The sequence below is a fragment of the Amphiura filiformis genome, chromosome 18 (assembly GCF_039555335.1).
Source record: "Amphiura filiformis chromosome 18, Afil_fr2py, whole genome shotgun sequence".
Taxonomy (NCBI): domain Eukaryota; kingdom Metazoa; phylum Echinodermata; class Ophiuroidea; order Amphilepidida; family Amphiuridae; genus Amphiura; species Amphiura filiformis.
Window position 1 is genome coordinate 21,417,298 of NC_092645.1, and position 21,306 is coordinate 21,438,603.

The 21,306-nt window shown below is 35.3% G+C and overlaps 1 protein-coding gene across 1 annotated transcript; it reads right to left on the minus strand.

Annotated features, from left to right (window-relative positions):
* Window positions 1–10,025: 10,025 nt before the first annotated feature.
* Window positions 10,026–14,266, minus strand: LOC140139032 (uncharacterized). Its single transcript, XM_072160814.1, has 2 exons — window positions 13,186–14,266; window positions 10,026–10,282 (listed from the first exon to the last, which is right to left on the minus strand). Exons 1-2 carry the CDS (start codon window positions 14,264–14,266, stop codon window positions 10,026–10,028), a joined length of 1,338 nt encoding a protein of 445 aa, XP_072016915.1.
* Window positions 14,267–21,306: the final 7,040 nt, after the last annotated feature.

Here is a 21,306-nt window from a genome sequence, read left to right on the forward strand (position 1 = left end):
AAGGATACGGAAAATTATAACCACAAACCGCGAAAGACCGCCAACAACTGCCGCTAAATAGAAATATCCAACTAGATTGCCCCGCAGGGCTACAAATAACCACAAACCGCGAAATCTGGAAATCAAACTAGATTGCCCCGCCGGGCTATAAAAAACCACAAACGGCGAAATTTGGATATCCAACTAGATTGCCCCGCAGGGCTACAAAGAACCACGCACCGCGAAATATGGATATCCAACAAGCTTAAACAATAAATTAGCCCCGATAGAGGACAGGGCTTGAAGAATAAAGGAATACCAAAGGAATACTCAATAGAGATATCCAACTAGATTGCCTGCAGGGCTACAAAGAACCACAAACGGCGAAATTTGGATATCCAACTAGATTGCCCCAGGGCTACAAAAAACCACGTACATTTTAGTTATAGGTCTAGCTACATAAACTCGTATTTTTTATTGTCATAAATCAAGGATAATATTATTCAAACTTCTATTTTTCGCTTTATTCGTCTTATGGAGAACTTCGTAACCGGATGACTTTTCAAGCTTGGAGCTACTCGGCTTCATTCATAAAAAGAAAGTTTAAAAAGCCCCACCTCGGCTCACTTTTTGAAACTTGGTCCCATTTTGAACATCAACAGCAAAATCGGCGTTTTTATTTTATTTATTTTAAACAAAATACAGCGTTTCCAACAAGTTATAACGTTTTAATAATAGCATGACTGGCATTATATGCCTACTGGTTATTCATTTAATTCGATCATTAATCATGAAATTAATATTCTAAAACAAAACATATATAGGATGTTGGCTTACCATGCAAGAGCAAGATTATAACCTTTCTGATCTTACAAATTAATATCGCATCGGCACATTAAAGACACATAACACATCTGGAAATGTTTGAAGTTGATAATATTATGATCAAGTTTAAATCAGTCCCAGAAATTCAGTACGTTTTACAAATGGGACCAAGTTTCAAAAAGTGAGCCGAGGTGGGGCTTTTTAAACTTGCTGCTTTCTTTACGTTGTCAACGTTTTTTTGGTAGATATACTATTACTAGTATATTAGTACTAATAAATACGAATATAATCATAACCCTAACCCTAATCCTTAACCCTTACCCTTACCCTAACACTTACCCTAAACCCTAACCCTAACCCTAAACCCTAAACCCTAAACCCTAACACTAACCCTAACCCTAACCCTAACCCAGAAGGAAATTAAGCGTCCCGGCCAACACCCGGTTCCCCAGGGGCACATTTTGAGTCAAATTCCGGTTCACATGATGTCAGTGTGCGGACTGTTTGTAGCCTACTTCGTTTGGTATCATTGGATAGAAGAATCCCGTAGATACACGTTGGTATCAAAATATAACAGTATAGGACGTTTATAATTGTCAAATTAGGGGTGCACCCCCTTAATCCGTATTATAAAATACGGCTCAGTAGTTCTGGAGATAATGTCATTACGGGTATGATTCTCGTCAACTTGGGTCTTACTCATCTGTATTAACACTCTTGTTCCGGCAGTTAACAGTCGCCAAGTATAAGAAGAAAGGTTTAAGATTTTAAACAGTTAATGTTCAAAGGCGTGATTTTGCGCTTAATCTGAAAAATTTAACGTATGTTAAAAAACTGTTAAACTTTTTTTTTGTTACGTTAAAAGGCGTTAAACTGTGTAATGTTTAGTGGAATTGTACTTTACCTGTTTAACAGCCGGCGTTACGGAAACAAATGTATGCCGTTGTTGATGAGTATCCGAGTTGCATTTTAATGTAATAAAATGTATATTGAAGCTTGTTAACCCTAATTAAATAAAAATTAATTTTTAAGCAAACAAACTTGAATCGTTTTTGACCTCAAAATATGTAAATAAGTAAAAAGCTGCATCAAATAGTTGCGAGTACGATCCTTTGTTCATTACTCCGTACCTTCCACCGGACCTTCGCGGCGCGGCGGCGACAACCAAATTAACTTGTTTTAACTAATCAAGCATGACGGACGAGTGGGTCGCAACGACACTGGAGTCCTGGGGACTCCTGGAACTTGTGCCGAAATTTGAAGATAAGAGAATGTTTTTAATTGTTATAGTTCTATTATTAATGTTAGAGAGCGAACGCTGATATTAAAGAATCACAAGAACTGCCAAATAGGCCCTATAAACGGACGCATTTTGTATACCATTGCATAATTGTATCGTGCTATGATATTTGCATCCATTCCGGGCATCCATTAGCATATTAAATCCAATACAACCATTGATTAAGCAGTTGTATTTCTTAAACAATCCTTAGATAAAATAGAACATATAAATCATTATCTGTTTAGAGTTATTAAGCAAATATTGATTAAAAGACCTTAAACAACCTAGTTGGTTAAGCACTTAAACTTGAAGCTGGTTAAAGTGCTATATGCATTTATTGGTTAAAAGTTTAAACCAACAATTGATTTGAGCCTTAAACAACAAGAAAATTAAGGGCCCTTAACCAATATTTCGACGAGAGGACCACGTAACTAACACGAGTTTAAGATTGATTAAGATTGTTTAAGACTTTTTTAATTGGCGAAATAAGAGTGAAGGCACGTAGGTAAAATAAGACAAAACAATAAATTCGAATCTGTTTCCTAAATAAAATTTAGCCAATTGCTACAAATGAGGTATCAAAATGTGCAGAAATAAATTCTGCTACCAACGCATTTTACAGATTTGTAATACAATCACTCGATTTTGAATAATGGTCATTGTCATCTCGGACTTATAGGAGCTCTTTACATGACTACCATGTTAAAAGAATTTCATGAAATACTATTTCTTCCTAACACCCACAATCCCCACCCTATGTAATTTCATGCTAATATTGCAACACAAAAAGGACAAACGTTCGGGCATATCGTAGCTTACAAACACACCCCCACACACAACACCACCCACCCCTACCCCACACCCTAACCACCCCTAACACCCCCCACACACCACCACATACACAAAACATACACTTTTACATTACAATCAGTAACCATGGTATAATAAATCAAACAACATTTTGGTAAACTAACAATGTCGTTCACCAACAAATGTCTAAATTCTTTCTGCTTATACCAGCTTGAATACATTGAATATACGGTACTTACAATTATATTCAAGCTATTCAAGCTATGTAAATCGGCTGAAATCTGTCTTCCTAATTTATGATATAAAATATATTTTTCAGTTGTGAAGTGTTTCTAAGCAGAACACTGAAGTGACGCTTTTAACAAGATGATTCGCCACGCATGCGCGAAGCATAATAACTAGAACCAAAACCAATACATGTTATTTAGGCATAAATGGTATAATCTGTCGCTAATAACAAGGAATACCTCACTTTTGTCAAAGAGGGCGAATGTACCAAGCATTTATATTACTCAATACATTAACAAATATACAAAAACGTTTTAAAAACGTTTTAAGTAAGTTATATTTTGGCTTTCCGTTTAGGTAAAAACGTTTTAATAACATTAAAATGTCGGGTTATATAAAGGTCACGAGAACGTTTTAAAACGTTTTGTATGAAAGCACACTACAACAATATTTTTTTAATGTTTTCAAAAAATGTTATTGTAAATGTTTTTGAAAACATTTTGGCCAAATATGTTGTCAATACTTAAATAACATTATGTTAAAATCTTTTCACCCAGCAAACATGGAAATGTCTTTAATTTTTTTTTTCAAAACCTTTCAATAACATTTAAATGTCGGGTTATATAAAGGTCATGAAAACGTTTTTAAACTGTTATTGCAAATATTTTGGACAAACATTTTTCGCAAAATATTTTTTCAACCCCAAAATAACATTCTGTTTAGAATGTTTTGTTTCAAGTTTTCAAGAATGTTTTTGGAATGTTATTAAAACGTTTTATACCCTTTATATAACCCGACATTTAAACGTTTTATGAAAAAACATTTTTGCTTGCTGAGCAGTAGATTATCAAAAAATGTTTTTAAGGTTATGAAAACGTTTTATACTCTTAATATACCCTTTATGTAACCCGACATTTAAACGTTTTCTGACAACCTTTTGTAACCTTTTGCGAATGATGTCGAAAACGTTTTGTGTTTGCTGGGGTGTTGAGCGTATCTTGAATGTTTGGCCTGTTTTCTCTGAAAGTGAGTTTCTATGTTATTTGAAAGATTCCTACGGAGAGTTATTCAAATTCTCACTGTATTTTCGCCTCTTTTGAATAATATTTATAGTATGCCACAACATATCAGGTTAATGAAATACAGCTTAAACTTATTCAAAGGGCATTCCACAATCAATTCAGAATGTTTAATATCTTGTGATAATGTATGAGAAATGTAAATAACGACTCAACGTTTTACTTAATGACTTATTATAACTTAACATATTTGATTGATTTGATGCTCGCTTCTATTTAGATTTTTGTGTTTTTACTTTTAAAATGTCAATAACTGAATACAAAACACACGCAAGTCCATACATTGGCCAAATTGAGCATGGGAAATTGTTCCTTATACATAGACCTATTATATATATAAAAGAACTACTTAAATCTCTGAAATGTATTATAAACCACACACTTTCATTTAATAAACCACATTTTTTTTTTCAAAAGTCACTCTCCAGCAATAAATGTGTCAAGTGCTTGAAATGGGTTGTTCTCTCATATATACATGCTGGATTTCAATGAATATGTTACTGTATTACGAGTCCTGGACTTGGGATATTCTTTCATACATGCTGGATTTCACATGCCCAATAAACACACTTAAAGGGTGGTGCTTATCAACATAAATATATACCTGTGTGCTATGTTTTGTATTATCATACTAGTGGTACTCCCATTCCAACAAAACAACCCAAGTCTAGCGTATTAGGCAATTACCTCATAATGCAATTGATGGATATGTCGTGGATTATTTTGTGACCAAGTATTTCGCGCCGAAGAAGGCCTCTCCCCAGGTAACATTCTGTACTATTACATAGGTCCCTTTCATTCAAGAGGATGTCCTCATTAAACATTGGGTCTTACATAGCAGACAGTCTGCTTTGAAATGTTTAAACAAATTGTGAGAGTTTTGTTTTTTCCCTTGGTGTCTATCAAATAAAACTGAAAATATTAGCGTTAGTTGATACACATTGTCTGATTACAATCTTATCACATGTTCAATCTTTTAACAACATATTCATATGAATAACATAACACTTTCTTTCTTACAAGACGAGATATGTACAATATAAATAGTAGTTTCCTTCTCAAGATTTTTTTAATTTTAAGCTTTTGTAACATTAACAATTTGACTTCAGTGTCGTCAATATCGATAGATTTAAGACACCGTACTGACACCATGAAAAAGAAACACTGAACACAAAGTCAACATAATGACTTTGCAAACATCATACCTATAATGTACCTAGCAGGTACCTACCATGTACCTATCATGTACCAGTCAATTTCAGTATTGACACAGTTATTGCATAATATTATAATCAATCTTATATACCTAATTTTTCGCAATTTGCTGCGATTCCTTTTCTCCAATGAAGGCACCAGATACGCGAGTACTAACCAATCACGGGCTGTGGTGACACAGTTATACTGGCACATTATAGTATGCAGGTATAACTGAAATATTTGCAATCTGATGACTCGAGTCGACATTTATTAGCCTTCAGTTTTCTATTGTAATATTGTGTGGTATCAATCATTTTGGTAACCTGCATTGGTACTACTAGGTAATGTGATACTAAAACTTATATGATCACACCGATATGGATGTAGTTGTGTGTCCGTTTTCAATCAGATTATGACGTGTCAGAAAAGTACAACTGGATTCGCTTTTCATGTCAAAAACATTAAGAAATATTGACATTGAACATAATAAATTGAAAACATTGATAAGTCAGTATTGGAAAAACACCGACATTATTTTTATTCACACTGAAATATTGGAATACCTTATATAATTACCTTATATAATCAAAATCTTTTCTTGTGTATATCAACACCATTCAATTACATATTCTTTTGTTTTATTGCACTTCAATACATTTACTTTACCATTTTTAAAAACATTTCAATTGTAATGATTCATATTCGAAATATTTTCTTTTTGTTTACTGCACACATACATTCGTAGAGACATAAATCATTAATAATGAATAATAAAACATCTATATTTTTTTTCTTTTGTTTTCTTTTATGCTTGAGCTATGATTGATATATGAACTAAAGCTATTTTTGGCTGTACTCTTGCGCTATTCTTATTCATAAACTAACTTTTTTCACCTTTGCTTCTCACTGATACAACTTGTATTGTATTGCATCAGAGAATACATAGTATATGTCTACAACTGCAAAACACTCACCAAAAGGAGCAACTTATATCTTCTGTTTCAACTTGCATACAGCGAGTATTATCTTTCACCTTACATTATGTAACTCACCCAAGAAATGAGCAACGAGAAGATAATTTAAAAGCATCGGATGCAGTGATCAGTATCTATTTTAAAAACACCTATCTAAATGAGCAACATCTCAAATGACCTAAAAAATGAGCAACCTCTCAAACCACTCACCAAAAATGAGCAACACCACAACAACTTCACACTCACAATATGAGCACATTACTATGCAATACATATCAAAATTGATTGATTACAATTATATGATAATATACAATTACAATATAAATCTTAATTTAATTACTAAAGCGCCTTGCTGACAGTCTCAACCAAAAACGCAATGGATGTGTTTATATAAACATGATAAATACTAGTATATATTTGACAACTTGTACACATGTTTGAATAGTGAAAAAGAAAATAAAAAGTCAAAAGGTCATATTTGTGGACGCTTTGGGTTAGCTCTATAATATGGGTCAAAACCGATAAATTGGCAGTACTTGGAATTGAAAAATCGGCAAAAATAAAAAAATCTCCAAACTACTTTTTATTTATAAATCAAAGGCAGTCCTTCTAAGTTTCATTCTGGAAAATATGAAGATCAAATCTGGTGAACTGTTATTTTTACATCAATTTCAATAATGTCCATGTGTTTTCTATGGGTAACGTTACTAAAGGTAAATATTAAACATGTTACTGTTTAAAAACAGTAAAACATTTAATGTAAAACGATTCTTGCTGTCATTGTAAGATATATACATGTAATATGTTCGAACTATTCATCATATCAACGCGATCAAGGACACCAACCTTTTAGGGTATTGTTGTTAATAATTATTTTGTGTGAAATGCAGGAGTTGGGCCGTTGAAGCCGATGAAGGGGTGACTGAAGACGGCTTTTTATCGGCAGACACACATTTTGTTATTGTATATCGCAATAGTATATTTATTTCACAGAATATTTACATGTCATTCATGCTTTGTTTATCACCTTTTTTCTTCTATCACTTTACATGTATTTCATTAAAAAAATCAAGTGTTTAGGACCTCTGTATTTAGATTGAGATTGAAAAGTGTTACAGAAACCCCAAACATGTGTGACATACTGCAGTTACTGTCCGTTTTCCTATACACAATACACAGTGCTCTTTCCAATTGACGCGTGACCTCTACAAATAGCCCTACGTTAAAAGTATGGGGATATGACTAGTTAACGTCGCTGTGTGAAAAATAACCGGCCAATATTAAAAGTACTCTTCTAAAGTTCCAGAAAATATAGTTTTTTAACATGTCCTAAATTTTTAGCTAATTTAGATGTTTGGAAATATTCGTACTTTGGTGTTTTAGTTAATGTTATAGGTAATAGTACATTGCCTAGTTAATGTCGCTGTGTGAAAAATAACCGGCCAATATTAAAAGTACTCTTCTAAAATTCTAGACAATATAGTTTTGTAACATGTCCTAAATTTTTAGCTAATTTAGGTGTTTGGAGAGGGTCGCACTTTTGTGTTTTAGGAAGGATTTGTAAACGACAGATAACACCAAAAATATGAAGAAATTATTTCCAAACCGTGTTAAGTCAACAATCATAATGTTGCTCATTTTCAAGAATGCTGGTTTACAAAAAGCAGACCATTGTCTCATTTCGTGAACAAAGGTACACATACCATTGTTTCCTTTCGTTTCCTTTATAATCGGTTACCCAACTGAAGCTATAATACCAGCTTTATTGCGATATCGCACATGAAAACAGACACTTGTGCACAACCAGAGAAGATCCGATTTAATCAGTTGAGCTGTTCCAATGAGTGTTATCTTGGTTTAATAGCCTTTAATGGGGTTAAGTCCTGCAAAGGTCGAGATGAATTCTACTGTAGACATGACTGCATCATGATCTGCTTGCTTGATCTCTACACTTGTGTTATGATATATCAACAAACGTATAAACACATGCTTTTGATCTGAATACGTGTGTTATGTTTAATCTATACCCTTCCTCTCTTCTCCAGTATAATGTAGTGCAACTAGGACACACATTTTTATCTTTGAATCCAAATTGTACGGCAATTGACTTCTAAACATTGAATAGGAATGATTGACTGATGGGCCTTAAGAATGTGTTCTAGTCACGCACCTTAAACCAAAAAAAATACAGATTTATTCACGGGCTAGTTGTGTGATTTACCTCGCATATCGAACGGAAATGCACTTTTTGTCGATGTTTTCCTATATGTTGCCTCAACTCATAAAGCCTCCAGCATACTTTCCTGCCGCGGCAAGGGTTTTAACCAATGCCAAGCCTTTATTGTGTCCGTTTGTCTGCAATGCGCAGTAGTATGAAACCAGCATAAAGCTGGTAGAATTTGCAAGGACTAACTGCAGTTTGACAGTTTGTATCTATAATTCGCAAAATGTGGCCATCATCTACCTTATTACCGATCGATGGACTGATACAGTCATTGACAATATTTAATCAATATATTTTTTATAGACTTGTTGCAATATTGCTTAAACGGTTAAAAGTCATATTTACAGAAGTAAAAAAAAATGATAAAGGAAGTGAGCTTTTTTATATCCCCGTGAAGCTCAGTGGAAGTCTGTAGCACCAATGCGCCCCCGGTTCGAGCCCCAGTTTCACGGAATGCATTAACTTATTTTGTTTTGTTTTGTTTTTTTTGCTAACGAGGTGACCATTATCAGTCAGGACTGCCTGATCAGGAAATACTGACGAGTCAGGCAGCATGTTGCCTGCGCAGGCAACATCGTATCCTACAATGCAATGCTCTATTTCAAATAGAGCATCTTTTAATATACCGTTATGTATTGGTTTAGAGTAAAGAAGTAGGTAAAATATATAAAATTATCAATGGATGTACAATCAGTACTATTTTTCATAAATTTTAGTTAAAATAAAGGTAATTTGCATATTTAAATCAAATTGTTAAAAACCTTTAGAAATTATTTTGTTATTTATATTATTTCCCTACCGGTGGAATTTGTTTTCACCCGGTGAAAAATTGTCAGCTTACGTGTAGCGCATGTGTGTCAAAGTAAAATTTCCACCGATCTTTTATAAAATCACTATGAACAATTTTAGTCCTTAGTCTGTCAAATTCGGCAGTATTTCATGATCAGGCAGTCGGACCGGACTGATTATGTAACTCAGTAACATGAAATTGTCCCGTTTCTTTTGATTAGTAATGAAAATCTCCGGAAAAAAAATATCCGTTTAAAAGCCAGATTCAAGTCACCGTTTCCTTCGTAAAATGCGTCGTTTGTGTTGTGGAGTGAGTCGTTTGCGTCACAACATTTGCATACGGCCATCCCCAGTTCCCACAACAATTAAACAGCGCCATTACTGATACATTTCAACAGGAGTAGAACTGGATATTCAATTTGGGAATTTGGTATTCTCTAAATTTCTGAGATTAAGAATGGGGACTAAAATGACTTAGGAATTAACTGTTTTAATTATATTTTGGATTTGTCCTACTCGCAATAGCTTAGGTTAATTTTAAGAAATTTAGAGGTAAGTGTTAAATTGTTTACAATACTTTGACATAATCATATTTCTGTGTTTTTTTAATTAATATGGAGCTCTGTAGCGGGGTGGTTTCAAGGTGCTGCGGGGCGAACCTTCATCTCCGTTACAGCTAATGAGTACTGAAGACCCTTCCATGACACGTATGCAATACCATCAGCATAGCTAGAATACGGTCCATTAAGATAGAGTCCATTCAAGTTGGCTTTATGACAGGACCCGTACCACCAACCACCTTTGAATTCGACGGCACAATTATTACCATAGTCATCGTGATCTGCGTCATGTGTTGTAAATGCCTGTCCATTCTGAGCAGCGAATGAATTACCCGCTGGAGAAAACAAACATATTATAAAATGTGACTAAATACAACTTCAAGTCAATATGAAAGGCACATTCGTCCATTGTACTAGTACTAGAATACATATATAATAATAAACGACGCTTCTTGAAACGGATTCATCAACATTGTTCATAGTCCATTTAATTGATTAAGGTTCTTTTTTAGATCAAATAAAATGATACTCATGCAGAAATAGTTCACTTCCTGTCAGGAATCTTGTTCACCCTAGTACTTATCTTTTAGATGTCTTTAGAACCGGTAACACTCTTGACTGGTTTTGATGACATCACCAAACTTTCTTGTTGTCGAGTATTTATGACCTGGTCATACATTTTGTCCAGTCTGTAAGTCCCCTTGATGAATTAGACCTCAGCGGAACCCAGGTGAATCGGTGGGTAGTTATTTTCTCTAAATACAAATTACAGTTACTAATGGGCAAGATAAATCTCTTAGTATTGGCCTCAATTATGCCATACCCCTGGACAGTATAGATCGCTCCATAATAAGCGAGTACATAGTAGCATGTGAAAGAACGTGCTGAAAGTTGTCTAGTGGAGTTGCGGCACGACTCAGATTGGAGGTCGTAAGTGCAATAAAATCAACCAATCCCCCCCCCCCGAAATCTAATATAAGAGGAAAGACTCGAATTAAACCAAGAAAGAAAAATCAGTCAAGATTATAGGTGCAGACAGAGGACGTGCCACTGTAATTATGGATACCAATGAGTATGGCACAAAGTTATCTGGCAATAGAAAATACACCATCGTAACTGAAACTGAAGATCAGATAAAGGATGCGTTACACAAAAAACAAGCCCTTACCAGATGCGGTTGCCCTGCGTGGTCAAAGCGGACAAAGAGAATCCTTAAACAAAGAAAAGGCCCTCCAAAGACAGTAAGGAGATGAGTAAAGGTCTAGTGGGCATCCTGTATATGGAGCGGCCCTTTGTCATGATCGATTTCTAGAGTTTTTAAGAAACATGGCTTATCTACCAGCATAAAAGCTCACCGCACAATACGTAACATGTTAGTGCATCCCAAAGACAAACGCGATTAGAATCAGCTGAAGTTATGTACGAGATGCCTCGCAAGAACTGCTCCAATACTTATATCGGTGAAACAGGCCGCGTGTTTGAGACTAGATTAACAAATCAGAAATCAGAAAGTGAGAAAGTACATGTAAGTGCAAGAGCCTCACTAGGTCTCAAAGAAAAGCATCCGCTTTAGAAATTCACAAATCAGCCATTACAGAACATGTTGCTCGAGAAAATCACGTTATTGTGTGGCAGGAGGCTCATATCATTGGAAGCTAAAGGAAGCAATCTGGTTCCGAAATAAATTGAAATACACCATGAACAAGAAGGTTTACAGACTGGGCAAAATTTATGACCAGGTCATAAATACTGGGCAACAAGAATGTTTGGTGACGTCATCAAAACCAGCCAAGAGTGTTACCGGTTCTAAAAACATCTAGAAACACCAGTACCAGAGTGAACAACATTCCTGAGAAGGAATGAAAATACTTCTGCACGAGTTTCATTTTTATTGGATTTGAAAAATGAACCTTTATCAATCACAAGGGACCCCAACAATGCAGAAAAGGGAAACATATGAACGAGATTTGAAGTCTTGTTGTTGTTGTTGTTGTTGTTGTTGTTGTTGTTGTTGGTGGTGGTGTTGGTGGTGGCGGTGGTGGTGGTAGTGTTATTATTATGTTCACTTGCTTACACAAAAGTTCGGTTAATTCGGTATAGTGATTTTTGGTCATTTTTTTGAAAATTAGCACATATGTTTTTAATGATGTTCTCTTTCATTTTTCTAAGTCTCATCAGTCATAATTAGCTAATTAATTAGTAATTAATTAATTAAATGTGGCGTATAGTTACAAAGTGACATTTTTTGTATTCCATAGTGGCGTATCGACCATACGCCACTTTTTATACACATTTTATAATTATGAAATATCGGCAAAAATGAAACACATTGTATGTCATAGTGGCGTACACGTATCGGACCTATACGCCACTATGGAATACGAACGACGAAAAGTAACGCCATATGGATTACACGGCGACCGAGGTGGCGTACGGTTAACGTTAGGTTAGGGTATTGCGTTTTGTTTGTTTTCCATAGTGACGTATAGTTTTATTTTCAGTTTGCCAGCAATAGTATGTATTTATTTCTTTTGAAAAATATATAACAATAAAATCTATTTAGTTTACTACAGAAATTTCACATCATTTACAAAATATAATGAATGTCTGATTTACACAACTCGATTTTAAATTGGCATTTCTTCAAACCCGATTTTCTCGAAAAGTTGTTTATTCGCGGTGCCCCCACTATACGCCACTATGGAATACGGACGACGAATTGTGTCATCATGTCATAAATTTTAAATCTCAGATGACGTCAAGACAAATCCCACAATTATATAAAAAAACGCCTATACGTTGATCCACAAGCCTCAGCACACTTTACATGTTGCCGCTGACCACTACGGCCCCACATCATTCCATACACCATTAAACAACAATTCAGGGACATTGCTGCTTCAAGAGCGCACACCCTAGACATTCCACAAATATCCTTCGCAACCAGGATCAGCTCCCCGAGTTTCGTACGGGTTATAACGAGACAAATTAGCAGTAAGTTCCTGGTCCAGGGGAATTTCAAGCTGACTCAATTTTTCCACGAGAGCGTACTAGGCACCGCCAGGGTTCGAACCCGCAACCTCTCGCACCATAGTCGAATGTTTACTCTGATATATACAAACAAGCATCAACAAACAAAACAGAACGGCGCACACCCATACATTGTGACAAATACTGAACATATTCAAGCATTTGGTAAAATAACAGCACAGGATCACCGAGAACATCACTTCTGTACGATACTCATCAGGCTGTTTCACCCACTGCTGTGTAAAGCCCTCCTCCAGCATTTTCCATCTCCTTCTGTTCCTAGCCGCTGATGCCCAAGCTGTTGTACTCATGAAGGTGGTGATGTCATCTCTCCATCGTCTTTTTTGCCTTCCTCTTCTCCTTTTTCCAGTCCTTGGCTGCCATTCTGTAAGTCTCTTCGTCCACCTGTTATCGTCAGTTCTTGATAAGTGACCTGCCCATCTCCATTTTGTTTCTTTAATCTTTTGCAAGATGTCTTTGACTTGGGTTACTTTTCTGATTTCTGTATGTCTGACTCTCTCACGCAATGAGAGGTGGAGCATTTTCCTTTCCATAGCTCTCTGTGCTGTTACCAATTTCTGTTCCATTTCTTTTGTTGTTGACCAAGTCTCTGCACCATAGGTCATAGTTATTAGCACACACTGGTCATAAACTCTTCGCCTCAGTGACAGTGGTATGTTTTTATCTGTCAGCAGTTCTTTATGCATACCAAAGCATCTCCAACCTGCCTTTACACGGATTAGGATCTCTTCAGCTGTGTTGGTATCCATTCTCAAGGTCTGTCCTAGGTACTTATAGTTGTGCACTTTCTTGATCTGGTGATTTGCTATTGTGATTGTTTCTTTTGTCTCAAAGTTTGTCATAAACTGTGTTTTTCCTTTGTGCATTTGTAGTCCCACATGTATACTTTCTTTGCACAAGCTGTTCAGTTGGTCTTCCATATCCTTCACCGATGTTGTTGTTAGTGCAACGTCATCTGCAAATCTAAGATCTGTTAATATCTCCCCGTCGATGCTGATTCCTTTTCTCTCTAGGTTAGACTTTTTTAAAACCTCTTCCAGTGCTGCTGTGAAAATCTTTGGTGATAATGTATCTCCCTGTCTCACTCCTCTCTCTATTCTCACCTTCTTGGAAACATCATCTATGTGTATTTTGGCGATGGCATCTGTGTATATATCTTCTAAGATACAGATGTAGTTTTCGTTTATTCCGCTCTTCCTCAGTGCATCAAACATATCCGTATGATCTATGGAGTCAAATGCTTTCTGGTAATCTATAAACCAAGACATAAATCGAGCTGGTATTCATTTGATTTTTCAATCAGTTGATTTATCGCCTGTAGGTGATCTGTGGTTGAGAATCTTCCCCTAAAACCGGCTTGCTCTCTGGGTTGATTTTGGTAGCTAATGTAGCTTTTACTCTGCTTTGGATGATTTTTGTGAATATCTTGTATACATGAGAAAGAAGGCTGATTGGGCGGTAGTTTTTGATATCTGCCTTGTCCTCCTTTTTGTGAAGTAAAATAATTTTAGCTTCTTTCCATTTCTTTGGTATCTTCTTTGTTTCCAGTATTTGATTGTAAAGTTTTGTGAGCTGTAGTATTGCATCCTCTCCCCCGGCTTTGATTATGTCACGTGTAACATCATCAATGCCTGGTGCCTTGTTGTCCTTCATTTGTCTTAAGGCCTCTTCTACCTCATTGTGTAGAATTGGAGGTACCTCTGTTGCTTCAACGCTTGTATTGGTGTCTTTTGGTTTGCCTTTCTCTTGAGTTGTTGTTGAAGTATACAGGTCTTGGTAGAACTCTGCACATATTTGCAGAATTTCTGACCTGTCTGATGTAACAGTTCCATCTGTGTGCTTTAATTAATTAATTCTTGACTTTTTGCGGTCTTTGTACGATACAGGACAACCCAATTAAGACCCTCACAAACACGCACCTATGGTGTTAAAAATAAGGCTAGGGGAAACCCCCTTATTTCCTAAGAGAGTGAATTATAGAAGAGTAATAACTGCTTAACGTCCCCCTGCCATCCATTGTTTTCTATTTCTTTTGCAACTTTTTACACTTTCTGCCATGTCATTGTTGTTATTTTTCTGATTCATATGAGTAACACTAGAAATTACACAGGTACCATACACACCACCCCTACATGCAAATACGCTGTCATCTGGATATTTTATTACCAGAGAGAAACAATTAGTTACTAACTAAATGGGGCGGGGGGGGGTATTTCATAACAAAGACTGAAACAAAGCGGAAAAAATAATTCATATAGAAATTGAAAATGTTTTGGGCCTTTATTTCTGAATAAAGAGAGAATCAAAAAAGTTACAAACGAAATAACGATAACTAAAGAGATAACAGAGATAAATAATACGTTACAAAGAAAATTGAAACACAAAATGGATGCTTATTCATAGCAGAGAGTGAATCAGAGAAGAACAATAACTTTATTTCCAAACAGAGAGCCAAACAGAGTAAAACAAAAAAACAGAGCCAAACAGAGCAGCCTGCATTTTCTCCGTTTGGCTCTAGTTTAGTAACCAGAAAAGATACGTCTTTCCCTAAATTATACCATTGATAAATGTTTTGCTTGTACATGTTTTTCTATTAATGTTTTGATTTAATTGTAAGGGCAATCCTGTCAATTTATTGGCTTGTTCAATATTGGGTCTGCCAGACCTTGCCAAAATAATAAACAAATTATTGAATAAATAAATAAATAAATAAATAAATAAATAAATAAATAAATAAATAAATAAATAAATAAATAACAACATTTTACTCAAGACTATCTTTTGAAAAAAGTGCTCAATAAATAAATAAATAGATAAATAAATAAATAAATAAATAAATAAATAAATAAATAAATAAATAAATAAATAAATAAATAAATAAATAAATAAATAATTAAAAAAAAAAAATAAATAAATAAATAAATAAATAAATAAATAAATAAATAAATAAATAAATAAATAAATAAATAAACAAATAAACAAATAAGGTTCACATCATCTTACCTCCTCCGCCAATATTTACTCCAAGCGTCAATGTGTAATCGTCCGCCTCGTCACTGATGACAAATGACGCATACAAGTCATACTTCCATTCAACGCCGTCTTTTAAGTCTAACCTCAACTCGTAAGTCTTGCCATTGTTAACTAGGGAATAAATGTTATCATTACCAAGCCAATGTTCTATTGCAAGGTCACCAAACCCAGCCTTATAATCTACCCATCCACGGTAGAAATCCTCTGAACCATCAACACGTCGCTGAAACACCTGACTTTAGATATCAAGGAGATGAAATTACCACAAAGTGAAACATCGCTTTAAACGCAGTAAAATTTAAAACTCACGTTTCTTACCTTTTGATAGCAGGGTGTATGCTACCGTGATCACATGTGCTTTCCATGCCCACTGCATCTTATGCGGGAACTGGTAGGCCTCGTTCCTACGATGTGATGTGTGCTTGATCAGTGAGTTAAATACGTGATCAAAAGAATACATTTTAATGTCTCTGTTCATGGTTCACCTCTTCTGCGAATCAATATTGCTTCGTGGATCTTTCTGGTGTACTGATTTGAGTCTTTGTCTATGATGTGTGTCCCCTCCCAGTGGATATCATGGTTTTCTTGAGAAATGTGGTGGACTTATTTCGTTCTGTCATTGATTCTTTCCTCTTTGCTCTGGTGTAATTTCTGCTGCTTGATACCTTATCGGCATCTGTTCTTGAGGTCTTGTTGCAAAGGCCCTGCTTGTTTCGTCCACATACTTTTTGTATGCAGTCCACATACTTTTTGTATGCTTACCTCAAATGTCCCGTTGGGAGCTCCTTTATCTTTGGGATGGACTATAAAGCTCTTTAAGGTATTGAAGTTTTTCTGAAAGTCCTTCTATGTATGGATGACGACCATTCCTTTAGACGGATTGCTATCTGATTTGCTGGTGTTTATGCCTTTCTTTGCTTTATTTTGCACTTTTTGTTTTACCTTTGCGATTGTCAATTGGGTAACAACAGTTTGCAAGGGCTCTTCTTTTTCTTTTATCCTCTTCATTTTTGAAGATGTCTTCAGTCACTATGTTGTGCATTCTGTATAAGAGTGTTCTTATTACGCCGAGGTTTTGGTGTAACGGATGCTTCGAGGTAAAGCTCAAATATTGGTGTGTGTGTATTACGGTACACCAATAATTTGATGGATCCATTTTGGGGTCTATAGTATTGAGGTGCTGTTCTAAATCTTCGAATTTAGAGTTTTAAAACTTTGGATTTGTCTATCAAAAATTGGATAATCACACGAACAAATCTACACATGAAACTATTTAGAGTATCCATTTAAGTATACGTTGTAGACTTTACTGAATAGTAGTTGTTACTCTGAGTTTCACGCCACAGACGACACGATGGAGAAAATATAGCTGGACTACCATCATCCATTTGGAATTAGACAAATATATGTATACATTCCATGATTCCACAACAGCCAAACTAATATGTACTGGGTGTCCCAGCAAAAATTTACAGGATATATGGATTTGGATATAAGTTGAGAAATATGCATTAGAATGCAAAAACTATATCGTGTGGTCCTTCTTATTCTGCACTTAGGGTGATTTTACTTTAATCGACTGACTGATTGCGAAGAAATGAGCGATTGCATAACGCGTGTGTCAATTAACTTCCAAGTTTGAGAGAGAGAGAGATCTTTCAAAACAATTCGCACCAGTTGTTAACATGTTAATGGGCTTTTTATTTTGTTTAGAGAAATCCTTTTCATTCTTCTTGAACAATCTGTTTCTTACAAAACGTTTAATTAATTAGGTCTTGTTCAAATGAGAAAATACTACACGAAACCTTGCAAAGATGATACTCAGAACTTGTAAATATCTTTATGTTAATATTTGTAATTATTGCATAAATAATTATTGGCTAAAAAAAATTCAGTTGAATATTCGTGGAATATTTCCAAAAAAAGGCAATGCATAAATTAAATCTTTTTAAATGTCAAAATAATGTTGCATGATATCAAAAATCACATGTTAATCATTGTCATCTTGTCATCTTGGCTCAAATGTTCTTCGCAAAGTTAAAATACTTATAACATATTGCACAGCATATAAGGAATTAAAGCTGGGCAACTTTAAACTGCATATATCACAGGTTTCTCGGACAAAATGTCAAATATTGCCATGAATAGTGAATGGAAAAGTTCTGAATTTTAAACAAAACATTAAAGTATAAACATATTGCACTGTACCAAAGCAGAAGCTTCAAGCTCATCACTTAATAATTTCCTTCTTGATTGTATTAAACAAAATGCCTTAAAAAAACACGTGGTACAATTGCTGAATAAGGTGCAACTACAACCTTTCCATCTGAACTGATATGGACACTGACGTATTCAGTAACCTGTTAATGTTATAGCTATCCCATTACAGGAATCTATACTGCGCCAAAATTTTACTTGGAAAAAAATAAATTCTAATTTTAAAAGCACACAATGTTTGGGTAAACTTATTTGTTTAAAAGATTCACCATCTAATCCAGCGTATTTTGACACCCCGTTGAACATGTTGAATCTAATGTGATTGTAAGAAGCAACGTTACAAGCAGTTGAATACATGAATACAAAACCCACCCAAGTCCATGGGACGTGATTTTGATAGAAAAACCTGTGTATCATTTTAATTCCTTCAGTTAGATTTACCTGGTTTTACGTGCAAATGAGTGGAATAACCTGTATTAGGTATGACGATTAGCATTTCAGGGACTTCGTGGGGTTCATTTTAAATTTTGGACTTGGGTGGTTTTTGAATCATATACAAAGACAACAATGTTGGAATGAGATTACCACTAGTAAGATAATACAAAATAAAGCACACCGGTATGTATAATGTTGACAAGCATTCTGCCATGTAATATAAACCACACACTTTCCTTTATTAAACCCATTTTTTTTTCAAAAGTCACTCTCCAGCAATGAATATGTTACAAGTGGACTTTTATACATACTGGATTTCAATCCATGTGTTACAAGACTCAAATCATGGAATTGGGTGGTTCTTTCATACATGCTATTTTTCACATGCTCAATAGACACAGAGGATGATTTTGAGTTGTTCTTTCATACATATGACATGCCTATTTATAGCAACAGTTTCCCATGCTTAACTCAATTTGGCCAACGTATGGACTTGGGTGGGTTTTGCATTCATATATTCAGTTGATTAGACCAGCACGAAGGTCCAGTTTTAAAAGTGACAAACTGTGTGTGTGTGGGGTGTGGGGTCAAAAAGTGGAGTGGCGTATGAAATATTCCCTGGAATATTGCAAACTGTATTGTGAATATGAATTGTATACAATTTAATCAGAATAATATCTTTCATTCTAAAAACCATTCCTCCTATATTTATTGTTAAAAGGTAAAATTACAATCTTGAAACTTGGAACGCGACACTTCAGAAGTGTATTATTCATGAATCTGCATTGAAATGCGATTTTGATTTAAATTATTAACACAACAGACTCACCGTCCAGCCTCCCCCATCTGTGTCCATGTCACACCATACTTGAATATGTTTTGGTGTTGAGGTACCGTTTATAATGGGATAGATCCAATAAATACCACTCGTGTTTCTTCCATATGTGTTCAATATGTCATAACACTCTTGAGGTGCTGGAAAAAAAGGAACATTGACACTTTAAGTTATGCAGTGTGAAACATGGCGAACGTCCAAACGTCGTAGACGGGCTACTTTGTTTTAAGATATGAACAGATTCCTAACAAGCCAGTCCGACGAACGCCCTGAAATGTTGCCAACATAAGTATAACTAGTAATGGCATACCGGCCGCCCAGATACCGGGACCAAATTGACCAATTTTGATGTCATCTTTCGTTAGGCCTGTTTTAGGTCACATTCATCCTTATTTTTAGCCCATTTCAGCGCATACTTCCTGGTAAAGTCATTTTTGGTAGTGGGTAGGTTTGAACTTTTGATTTTGCCCACCTTGGCATTTTGTCCGGTATACCGCTGATAACTAGACATAATAATAATAATAATAATAATAGCAATACTAATAAAAAATAAATAACGGTAATCAGCAACTACAAAATCCTTAATTTAATTTCTTCATTAAGTGATATGAAATGACATTATTTCGTTTAAATGACACTTGTGTTTAAATAACAAATATAACATGTCAATATTTTCCAGGCGTATCAGAATCTTTCTGAGCTATCACCACAAACCATATTGACTCACCTTCGCATCCTAAGAGATCAAATCGCATGCTGATATGGACGATCCACTCAGTGGGTATTATTCTGATCGTAGTCGCTCGAACAGATGAAGGAAAGAGGTTGGTAACAACGGTGTCCTGGTCGGTGTTCCCATCAAATACCTGAATAGAAAAAGTAATGCTTTGAACAGGCGTTGAAAGGCATTATAAATACTAACGGCAAAACTGCTTCGTCGTATGACACATATTTTACTCAATAAATTAGAAGCCTGGTTTACTCGGTGAAGAGCCTAATTTGAATTGCGCATCATAATACTTGAAAGGCAGTCGATTATATCAATACAGTAAGTAAACAGTAGTTAACTTATGCAGTGATTGTTTTTACTGACAAGTCATTGGATTGACTGCGTTTTAATTGAAGATATTTGTACCTAGATGTTCACAATACCAATGCAGTAAATGCGATTACTCCACGGTCTCGTGTGGTTATCTTGACTAATGCACTTTGCTCAGTGAATTAAATGAATCATAATGAATAAAGATACACTTTGAACAATTCCGATAGATTACCCACACTACTTTTCAAAATATAAACCACTTGTGTTCAAATAATTAACAGTGAATCTCAATTGATATCAATACAATGATAGTGGGCTGCCAAATTGTATGCAAATGACAGTGGTATGCTATCAATGCTGATGCTGATGAATGTGATTAGTTTTCCTATAAAGACTTTCTTACAAAAAGATATTCTTTCATATGTATTTTTTTTTGTTATAATGGTAAATATATTACTCTATATTTCATACCAACTCTTCTTGGTTATCAGCCGTTTTAAAGTGTTTCCATTTAGATCCATAGATGTAATATACCACTTTGAATTTGGTTACCATCTGAAAAGGTTCTTGGCTATATCTTCCTTGAGTCATCACACCGCTAACCCACATTGCGGCGCGTAGGTCGACTTGGATCCATTGGTTGGCGTCATTAGTTGCAGCGACCCATGATCCTGCAAACCATTGTGCTGAAACCCGGCTTTCTTCATTATTCAATCTTGCGTTCTGAGGTTCGCAATTCCAGTCAT

Excerpts from the sequence above, each read along its gene's own strand:
- LOC140139032 (XM_072160814.1), bottom strand. The coding sequence starts at position 14,266 with ATGTCTTGGTTTATAGATTACCAGAAAGCATTTGACTCCATAGATCAT. Across the intron at positions 10,283-13,185 it reads GAAACAGCCTGATGAGTATC|CGGGTAATTCATTCGCTGCT; the intron begins GTACAGAAGTGA and ends TGTTTTCTCCAG.